The 11136-nt window shown below is 48.3% G+C and overlaps 1 protein-coding gene across 1 annotated transcript in view; it reads left to right on the forward strand.

The window, feature by feature from the left end:
• LOC101573619 (zinc fingers and homeoboxes protein 1) overlaps positions 1–11136 on the forward strand; it is a 38036-nt gene that overhangs the window by 2238 nt on the left and 24662 nt on the right. The window contains exons 2-4 of the mRNA XM_012515408.2: positions 1502–1597; positions 2590–2733; positions 6939–7396. Coding sequence (XP_012370862.2) covers positions 1502–1597; positions 2590–2733; positions 6939–7396 — 698 coding nt within the window. The remainder of the gene's footprint in view (positions 1–1501; positions 1598–2589; positions 2734–6938; positions 7397–11136) is intronic.

The following is an 11136-nucleotide window of genomic DNA, read 5'->3' on the forward strand; positions in this document are numbered from 1 at the left end:
TTATTTATTTTGTGTGTGTGTGGCCAGCTCAGCCCACCAGGGGGCGGGCTGGCTGGCATGTGGTGCTGGGGGATTGAACCACGGTCCCTGTGCTTTGCTTAGCTTAGCTTATTGTACGTAGGTGCTTTAGACCACTGAGCCATCTCACCAGCCCCAGACCCCCCTTAACGCAGCCTGAGCCAGCCAAAAAAAGAAAGAATCCAGAGGGCTTAAGTCAGTAGAAGAGCAAGTAAAGTGTTCCAGTTCAGCGTTTCCTCCTTTCATCCTTCAGGTGTTTGCTATTCAGTTGACTTGAAACCTCCTTTTGGCCTTTGTTTTTATTTCCTTTGCTTAGATTCCACTTTTAAAAAAAACCAAACAACTTTCTGTTAATTTATGTACTTTGGTATAAGGTCTCTCTGCAGCTCAGATTTGTAGTGCTCCTCCTGTCTGAGCCTCCCCAGTGCCATGTGGCCACCACGCCAAGTTTTGGTGGCCAGCAGGGCACACCTGAGATTCCAGGGGCCAGCACAGTTTGCAGTCAGTACTGGGGATCGAACTCGGGTCCTTGCATTTGACAGGCAGACATTTAGACCTCTGAGCTATCTCCCCAGCCCAGATTCTACTTTTGTGCCTTTACAGTGTTTCTGTACTAGCACTAGGACTGTCACTCGTCTCTCTTGTGTCCTTCATCTAAAGTATTGGCAGTCCCCGTTACAACCTCTCTAAAATTGTGCCACAAGGAGCAGAGTGCTGGGCGTGGTAATGCACACCTGTAATCCCAGCACTTGGGAGAAGCACTGAGTTGCGGGCAGCCTAGGTTGTGTAGTGAGTTTGTTGTTGTTTTAATGTATTTGGTTGTTGCAAGGTCTCGCTATGCAGCTCGGACTCGTGGTGATCCTCCTGCTTTTAGCCTCCCCGGTGCTGGGATTACAGGTGTGTGCTACTATGCCTGGACTCTGGCCAGCGCAGAATGTGGTGCTGGGGATTGAACCACAGGCCCTGAGCTTGCCTAAGCAGGCGCTTTAGTCAGCTGAGCTCTCTCACCGGCCCCCTGTGTTGTGACTTTAAGGCCAAACTGAACTACATAGGCAGAGCTTGTCTTCCAAAAAAAAGGCTAAAAGAGCACAGTGACCCATGTGAGGCTAGCATAGGTTCCCAGGCAGCACACCATGTATTAGAAAGGTGGTGCTTTTGTGAGGATTTTATTGCTATGTTTACTGCCTGTGAACATTTTAATAAAAACTGGGACATCATTACAGTTGTCATTCTCTGACAGTTGCTTTCCTTGCAGTGTTTTCTTTTTTTTTTTTTGCTTCAGTACCAGGGATTGAACTCAGGAACCTGTGCTTGCCAGGCAGGTGCTTATTCTACTGAGCTGTCTCCCCGGCCCCTCCCCTCAGTCTTATCCTGAAGAAATAGTCTTATTAAAGATTAATTGGCTATGTTATGGAAAATCGCTTCTCATTGTGAGGGAGAAAAGCATAGCTTCCCTCTCATATGTTCTTTGCATGATTTCTAGTGGTTTGATGAAGAAACAGAGAGCAGTGATGATGTGGAAATCCTCACTGTGAAGAAATTCAGAGGGGATTTGGCCTACAGACGCCAGGAGTATCAGGTGGGAGTGTGTGGCTGTGCTACTAGGAGTGGGCTTTTTTTTTTTTTTTTTTTTTTTTAAATCTTTTTAAATTTAGTGCAGGGTCTCACTATGCAGCTCAGACTCAGTGATCCTCCTGTCCCAGCCTTCCCGGCGCTGGGATTACAAGCACGCAGCACCATGCCCAGTTTCCAGTTTTGGTGGCTGGCACGGTGCACCTGTGGTTCCGGGGCCAGCATGGATGTGCTACTAGGGATCGGACCTGGGTCCTTGCACTTGCCAGGCAGGCAGTTAGACCACTGAGCTATCTCTCTGGCCCTAGAGTGGGCTCTTGATTGACTGATTGGTTGCAGCCTATGTAAGTAACAGAGTACTGAGTCATAAGTGGATAGTTTGAGTGAAGATAAGTTGAATGTTTTTGTCGTATATTTTAATCTTAGACTTTCAAGGGTCTGTCCTTTCCTATATGAGTCTATATAATGTTTTTGTTTCTCCTTAAACAAAAAAAAAAAAAAAAAAAAAAGGAAAGAAACTTTTGGGTCCCATTAGCCTGTTTCTTTTGGTTGCCCAGCCCTGCATTGTATTTGAGCCTTCAACACAGACACCTCAGATTGTCACAGGCACAAAACACCCCAAAATGTATAAGAACAACAGTTAAGCATTACATTACATATGTCATGTTCCCTCTTCATGAAAATTAGTGATGAGATGGTTTTACAGGAGGCAGGATTTGGAGCTGGGGCCCTTTTACACTGCACTGTTCCCATAGTAATTAAGTCATCACATCCTCCAGCCATCTGTGTCTACATTTAAGAAAGACAATACTCACTAAAATAATCAGGTCTCTTGTGGTTCATTGTAGGATCAGCTATAACTTTATCTCTTGTCTAGGGAAAAAAAAAATCATCCTTGCACCAAATCCTCCAAATCCTTTTCCCTCCCTCTCTCTTTTTCTCTGTCTCTGCCTGTCTGTCTGTCTGTCTGTCTCTCCCCCCCTCTATCTTTCATTGCAGAAAGCACTGCAGGAATATTCTACCATCTCTGAAAAGTTGTCACATACTAACTTTGCCATGAGAAGGGACGTCCAGGAAGGTCAGGCTCGCTGTCTGGCTCACCTGGGAAGGCACTTGGAAGCTCTGGAGATCGCTACAAACTTGGTGAGTGGTTTTATTTTTTCTTTTACCAAGGAGAGTTGAATAGTTTGTTTGCTAGAAACAAAACCAAAAACAAATTTCTTATTAGCAGAATCAGTGGGTTTAGATAAGCAAAATGAATAGAATTTTATTGTGGACAATTTGGAGCTCTAAATATAATCCTTTCTTGTAATATTTTTTCTGTGTTAAGCTCAAAATTTTTCATTGTTTGAAAAAAATCTCATTTGCACAGGTTTTACTTTTGTGAGTAGTAAATGGATTATGAGTGACACTTATGTTTTAAGATTTTAGACTTTGAAAAAGAAGAATTTTAGGCTTTGTTTTCCAAAATTTCTACAAGGAATCATATATTACTCCTTTAACTATAAGAAGTTATCAAAACATAAACTCCCAGCCCGAGCTTAATAATTGTTTTCATAGGCAGGCATGGCCTAATCCCAGCACTCAGGGAAAAAAATCATCCTTATACCTTATACTTCCTGCTGAGGCAGGAGGATTGCTGGAGTTTGAGGCCAGCCTGAGCTATATAGGCAAGCAACAATTTAAAAATGCTTAAATGCTTTTCATTTTTTAAAGAGAATTTACAGAATTCTTGTTTGTATTTTTGAGACAGGGTCTCGCTCTGCGGTTCAGGCTGGCCTCCTTGAGCTCACTTTGTAGCACAGCTTGGTCTCAAACTCCTAACAGTCCTCCTTGTCGAATTTTTTTAAGGAGTAAAGAAAGGCAGCTGTGCTGGGGAGACAGCTCAGCGGCACAGCGCCTGCCTCGCAAACTGGAGGTTGTACATTTAATCCCTGGTAAACCCCCCACCCCCCCCACCCAGCCCCCCGCGCGCGCACAAAAGGCAGTTGGTTGTAATTGCAGCTTCTGTTTTGTGCTTAAATTAAAGCGTTTGTGCCTGGGGCTGGGGGGATAGCTCAGTGGCATAGGCACTTACCTGCTAAGTGCAAGGTACTGAGTTCAAGCCCTGGTACCAAAGGAGGAGGGGAGCAATTGTGGCTTGCTTGGGTAGGCTTTGTGGGACCTGAAATTGGAGCTAGTGTGGGTGGCTCACCCGGCTCTAGCGTTCTTGGAGGGTGTCGCTGAGCCCGCGGCTTGCTCCTGAGCCTGTGGGCGTGGCCTGCAGGTCTCTCTCCGCCTCATCCCCAAGCCCCGCCCCACTCTGCCTCCTAGCGTGGAACCCCGGGCTCTCTGGCGGGAAGTGGGCTCTCGAGCAGGCAATCGCTGTGTTCGCTCTTTCTCTCCCTGCCTTCTGTGTGCTCCTTCTTAGCCGGGAGGATGACGGGTCACCTAGCCCAGCCGGCGGGGCATGAGCAATGAGCCAGGGGTGTGCAGCAGCGCCCTCTGCGTCCCAGCAGTGGCTTCAGGGCGTGTTCTGCACCCATCGCTGCGGCCGCCCCACCACCACCTCTGTGGGTCACCGTTGGCCTCAGCCGCTTTGCCTCCCTCGCTGGGTGTCAAAGGCAGGAGCAGCTGAAGGCCTGGAGGGGCTCGTGAGCTCTCTAGTACCTCAGTGCATCTGTTTCTGTGACTGAGAGAGGGATCCGTGCCCATGGTGGCTGCCAGGTCCCTGGAGAGCACCAGTCCAAGGGGCTGTGGGCCCTGCCAGCACTCTCAGGGCTGCGCGTCAGCCTGTGCAGTTTTCCCAGTGCCTGCTGCAGTCTGTGCAGGTCCCTTATTTCCTGTAATCCCATGTGTTGTAATGTTCTCTAAGACTTCTTCTTTACTCAGTATTCTTTTCTTTCAAGATTTTTTATGTTCTGGTCCATGTCTTTTTTCGTTCCTGTGGTTTTATCCTCTCATATTCTGTGTGAGTAGAAGTCAGTATGTAATTTTGAAAAAAACAGACAGCAAATCTGTATCTGTAGTATAGCTAGCTTTTCTGGGATTCAGTTGCCTTATCTATAAATGGGGATGATAGAGTTTTACAAGATTGTCAGGACTGGGGCTGGGGAGATGGCTCAGTAGGATAAGTGCTTGACTGGCAAACGCAAGGATCTGAGTTCAATCCCCGGTTCCGCCAAAAAAAAAAAAAGAAAGAAAGAAAAAAAAAAATAAGTCAAACACTTAGAATATGGCTCTGCATGTGGTTAATACGTAAAACATGTTAACTATCTTATTGAAGGGGTTTAATATTTTGTTTAACCAAGGATTGAACTCAGGTCCTTGCGTTTGCCAGGGAAGCGCTTATTCCACTGAGCCATCTTCCCGGCCCTGAAGGGGTTTAATATTTTGGAACAATCCTTCAAACTTCAATGAGGGTCGGCCTGATAGCTGAGGGGACTAAAGCGCCTGCTTAGGCAGAATGCAGTGGCTGGGGTTCGATCCCCGGCATGTGTGCCAGCCCCGCTTGCAGGGTTTGCTGAGGCTAGGATTGAGATTGGATGTGGTGACGTGTGCCTGTAATCCCAGCACTTGGGAGGCTGTAAGCAGGAGAATCACTACGAGTTTTGATTTATGCAGTGAGACCTTGTAGACTATTTTAAATACAGAAAAAAAAAATTAAATGAATTTAATTTATGTGGAGGAGTTTGTTAAGCCCTTGCTATCAAGGCCAGAGCACCAGAATCATAGCCTGCTGTTGAGTAGCGTGGAGCTCTTCTGGCAGGGAATAGGAGGTGGCCAAGAACCTGTACATGTTGCCTTCCTGGTTGGAAATAAAAGGCCCAGGTTACCGTCAGGATGCTCGTCGCTCAGCCCTGGCGCTCTTAGTGGCCGAGGATCTGTGGCCTGTGCTGCACCGAGGAGGTGAGCACTGAGCGGGGCTCCAGGGAGTGCTGGAGGAGCGTGGGAAGGGCAGGCAGGCCGGCGGGAAGCCTTGTGAGGAGATGAGGCCGGGCCTGTCTTGGGGAGGTGCGGTCCCCTAGGCCGTGGGGCTTTTGTTCTTAGTCTAGGAACCTGCTGAGCCTACAGAACTTGGGGGGCTCCTAGTCTGTCCAGGTTGCCTCTGGGGATTTGGGCTCCCTCTTCATGCTTGGGAGCAGCTCTGCGTGGAGCTGGATCTGGAGGCATGGGCCAGGCCTCCTTAGGTCTCTTTCTGCCTGTCTGCGAAACATTAGCATAAAAAAGCAGGACTGTTTTTCCTTTTTTCTATTCTTTTTTTTTTTTTGGAGGGGAGGGAACTGGGGATTGAAACTCAGGCCCTTGCGCAAGCGCTTATTCTACTGAGCCATCTCCCCAGCCCCGTTTTTCCTAGCAGAGGGCGTTTACCAGGGTTGAGTTAGAGGATAGGTGGTCTCTGGCTACAGACTTGGCAAGGCTTCTGATCAGAAGAATCCGAGCAGCCTTCTCTGGCCTTGGTGTTAGTGGGGGTGGCATTTGGTTTCAGTAAAGATGCTACGGGAGAGCTTCAGGCTGTTCTTCCTAAGATGTTGAAGACAAAGAAAAATGTGCAGATGGAGTTTGTTTAACCATCTAAGAAATTACCTTTGGGTTTTTAGAAAGCCTGGAATATATTAAAATGGAACCATTAGCCCAGCACCTAAGAAAATTGGCTAGAGTCTTCAGATTTCTGACCAAAGGCAAGAAATGATACGAATTGGAAAGAAACTCAGTTATGTTTTTGTTGCTGGACTTTGTCAGCCACCATCACTTGACTCGTGGTGTTGTTATGATAATGGGATGCTAGACGTGACTGGCTGCTGTATTTTTAGGGAGTACGAATTTCTCTAGGTGTGGTTTCAAGTGAGATCTGTTGAGGTATGTTTAGTTCACTTGCCTTGTACAGCTGTTGAAAGATACATCTAAGGGCCTGAGAGATAGCTCAGCAGACTAAGCGCCTGCTTTGGCAAGCGCAGGGACTAGCATTCAGTTCTCATGCTGGCCCTGCCACTGGGGTGTGCTGAACCTGTGACCCAGTCCAGGCATGGTGGCACATGCCTTAATCCCAGTGTTGGGGAGGCTGAAAACAGGAGGATCACTATGAATCTTGAGCTGTGTAGTGAGACCCTATACCAAATACATAAAAATGAAAAGAAAAAAGAAAAATATATCTACCTTATATCCTACTTGGGGTTTTAGACGTCTTCTTTTTTTTTTTTTTTTTTTTGCGGTACTGGGGATTGAACTCAGGCCCTTGCGCTTGCCAGGGAAGCACTTATTCCACTGAGCTATCTCCCCCGCCCGACGTCTTCATTTTTAAGTAGAAAGTATTTTGCAGTTTATGATTATTTACCTTCTCTCTGTTCATTTGTTTGTTTCCTTCTCAGGAAAATAAAGCGACCAACATAGACCACTTGACCTCTGTGCTGTACCTCCAGTTTGGTATTTGTTCCAGTTGGCCAAACTTGGAGAAAACTGTCTCCTGCCTGCAGAAGCTGATTGCTGTGCATCCATTTAATCCTTGGGCCTGGGGCAAGTTGGCAGAGGCCTACCTGAGTCTGGGGCCAGCTCTTTCGGCATCATTTGGGTCACCTCAGGGACAGAACAGTTTCACCTCCAGTGACAGAACTATCACATCCACCTTTCCACCTTCAGGAAGAGACTGTCTTTTGTGTTTTCCTGAAACCTTGCCTGAGAGCTCTGTATTCTCCATGGAAACCAGAAGCAGTAATAGCCAGAAACATGAGAAGACTCTGAAAAGTATTCCAGGCTGTGTGGCAGAAAAGAGAGGGACCCCGTTGCCAGAGACTCAGTTGAAAGCATGCGCCTCTTTGATTCGAGCCAGGTAAGCAAGGTGGATATGAAGCCATGTGGGCGTCACTCAGGAAAAGGGTCACTTTTTCTCAATTGAAGCGTTAGAAGTTTCTAGGCTGAGTGCTTGGTACATGGCTTGGAAGTTTTCTTAGGATCTAGACAGGACCCTTTGAATGTGTATTACTTGGTGTGTATGGTTTGGACACACTATATTTGCTCAGGAATACAGCTGTGCTAGTGCTTGAGAAATTAGGGGGAAAATGTGTCAAGTGTTAAAAGGGAAGAAGAGCTACTTTAAAGAAGGCATTTTTGCTCATACATTCTGTAGAGGCTGCTCTTGTTTGAATCTTTGATATTGTGACTTAAGCAGGACTTAGTTCATTTCAGAGAGGATTCACGTGTTCCCTTAGGGCAAACATGGCAAACTTTTAGCAACCGGGTGCTCAAACGATAACCCAAAACCCAGTTACATATCTCCAGGTGCCAACAGTGCAGTTAAACCTGAATACTGAGGGGTTTTATTTTTTGCAGTACTGGGGATTGAACTCAGGACCCCATGCTTACCAGGCAAATGCTTATTCTAGTGAGCTCTCCCGTCGGTCCTGGATACTGAGGTTCTAGTTTAGCAAAACAACTCTTCTGGTGCTCAGCTGCTGGGCGACTTTGCTTGTGGCTCACAGAGGGTCTGTGTGCGCGCTGCAGCGTGGGTACCGTCCGCCCGCCAGCACTGCGCCAGGATCTGCAAGAACTTTGGGTCCTTACAGGGTATAAATTTGAGGAAAGGCTGGAGAAATACACTTGACCAGTCTGTGACTTACAAGAGAAAAGTCAACACTTCCATGAAAACGTAAAGATTATTTTTGACTCTGGAGAACTCCAGAAATAGTGGCAGTGAGGCTTAACCAACAAATGGCAGATACTAGAATTTATCGTGATTATTTGTCATTGACTCTGTCACTTTTATTTCAGAATACATCTGCCAGGCCCTTGCTTGGTGCTAGGATCATGCATATTGTTAAAAAGCAGTTCCTCTCCTTTCACTGCTTGCTACCTAGGGAAAGTAGCTGTCCAGTGGTGACTAGCACACAGGCACCAAGCAGCCCGTCACTGCTGAGTGGGATCCATTTGGACCAACACAGGCGCCGTGGGGCAGGAAGACAGGTGCCTTTGCAGGAGACGGACAGGGTGCTGGGGGAGAAACACAGCTGACAGAGGACTGGCGCTCTTGTGGATGTGAGTTCATCTCACCCTTCACGACTCTCGGGTACATATTGGGCCCCACTTCGTACACTAGGGGACTGTTAAAATCACTCCCACAGTGGCATGCCTGTGAAGACCAGGCCCAAGCTGTCTTGTTCCTCTGGAAAGGAAATTTCCACAATGAGGAAAGCAGGCAGAGAGGAGGCCAGTTGCGGCCCTTGGGATGGGGACAGCAGGTACAGAATAGTCACGCTGTCTGGTGCCCAGAGCCCCAGGACTCCAGGAGGCAGAGGAAGCAAGACAGGACTTTGGTTTTTTTGTTTGTTTTTTCTGGCAGAACCGGGGATTGAACTCAGGTCCTTGCGCTTGCCAGGCAAGTGCTTATTCTCCTGCGTCATCTCCCCAGCCCCAGGCCAGCACTGTGGATCACATGTGAGTGATCGGCAATTGAGCCCAGATTGTTGTGCTTGGCAGTGCCTGACCATACAGATTGCCTGAGCTCTTGGTCTCCACACGCCTCCTCCTGCCAGGTGGAAGAATGGCAGCACCTGCTTTGAAGGGCTGCGGTATTGGAGCATCTAAAGTTCTCACTTTGTGTATGGTGGCATGTTAGCTGTTCGTTTTTCGTTGTTTTATTTTATTACCAGCACAGCACATGAGGTGCGATCTTAAGGGTTTGGCCCTTGTGCTGAAGCGTCTGCAGGTTTCGCGTGATCACACGATGTGATCAAGGCTGCAGTGTACAGGGCGAGCCAGTACAGTAGCTGGGCTGCTGTGTGGGAGGAGGAGCACCAGTGAAGAGCAGTGGCGTGCTGATGGCTCTGTGCCAGCCGAGTCAGCAGCAAGAAGCGGGTGTCCTCGTAGTGTGGAGTAGCAGGCTCTGTGACCCGGCGGGGGAGGGGAAGGCTGGTGGTAGGGAGCAGCAGAGACTAAAGATGCCCGGGCGAGGGTGCGCTGGTGGAACGCTCAGGCTGCCGAGCAGAGCAGATCTGGGGCCAGGAGTGTTTTACCTGGTGACTGTCTCTGTGACCGCCAGCCAGAGCTCTCCATCATAAAATTAGGGCCAAGTTGAGACAAAAGGAGCTGGAGCTGAGGCAGCGCCAGGAGGGCGAGCAGCGGTCAGGTTGGCAGGAGGAGGCCTTGCGTGACTGTTGAGGAAGCAATTCCGCTGTGGGTGTGCAGTCCTCAGGCCACTTGCAGTTGAGAGGTGAGGAGTGATGAACACACAGAGAGGGAGAGAGGCTAGGCTGTTTCTCAGTAACTTAGAGTGGAGGAGGAAAGCTGGCTGGAGGTCGCAAGTGTAACTGCTTTGCTTTTTAGGTCCTGCTCCCTTGGAAAACTGCGACACCCAGGAGTTCACATGCAGTTTGTTTGCTGTTGCTGTAGCACAACACACAGGGTCATTCATTTACCCCGAAAAGAATTTTATCTCGCACAGTGTGGGAAGCTGGGATGTCTGCAGTCCAGCTGCCAGGCGCTGCTGAGGGCCTTCCCGCCACGCATAGCTTGGAGAGGGCCTCGCGTGAGGAGAGCGTGGCACTGGAGGGGAATCCAGGGAGCTTGGCCTTTCTCCCGGAACTTACGGCCCAGCTGTGCGTTAACCCGATCCGGATCATCACTCTGAAAAGTAGCAGCTCTCAGGGCCAGCGAGATAGCTCAGCCCTGAGAGCACTGAGCTCCTGGCATGGTGGTGCATGCCTGTAATCCCAGCCCTGGGAAGCAGGAGGATCACTACGAGTCCAAGCTGCGTAGTGAGACCCTGTACCAAATACACAAAATGAAAAAAAATGTTGCAGCTCTCTGTACCATCAAAAGGGCAGTTAAGGTCTGACCTGTGTTTGGAGAGCACATGCAGACCCAAGAGACATTTCTTCCTGAGCAGGGAGTTTGAGCTGCCCAGCCTTGTCTTCACCTCCCTGCAGTGCTGGGGGGGGGCTACAGAGAACTAGTCAAGCTGGTTCTGGTGTCAGGGCCTCCCCTCTCCTCCCCCAGGCCTTTTTTCTCAGAGAGTCCTGTCATCATGCCGGTCCCCTCCACCCCAACAGCCTTGTCAGTCAGGTCTTGGCTTGGGCAGTAGCTCAGGAAACCTTCCTGAAGAGACACTAAATCCCTCTTCCTTCGTAGCACTTGTCACTCAGACCTGAAATTAATCTCTTCCCTCCTTCCCTTCCTCCTTTTTTTCCTTCCTTCCTCCCCCTTCCTCCCTCCTTTTCTGCCTTCCTTTTGCCTGCCTGCCTCCTTTCCTTTCCCCTTATTCTCTACCCCTTTTCTTTTTTCCCCCCTTCTTTTTTTATTATTATTTTATTGAGAAGCAAATAGCAATGAGACAGTTCCAAAACAGGTTAGTAGATGAGTTACAATAATTAATACATTGCATATTGTTGTCTTCGTAGTATTCATAGTACAAGAGGCAGACATGATATCCTGTCCAAACATTATTAGTAAAAATCTTTCTCCACGTTGAATTAAGAGAAAGTAGCTGGGGGCTGGTGAGATGGCTCAGTGGTCTAAAGCACCTACTTAGAACAAGCTAAGCTAAGCAAAGCACAGGGACCGCAGTTCAATCCCCCA

The sequence above is a fragment of the Octodon degus genome, unplaced genomic scaffold (genome assembly GCF_000260255.1).
Source record: "Octodon degus isolate 3935 unplaced genomic scaffold, OctDeg1.0 scaffold00062, whole genome shotgun sequence".
Classification (NCBI taxonomy): Eukaryota; Metazoa; Chordata; class Mammalia; order Rodentia; family Octodontidae; genus Octodon; species Octodon degus.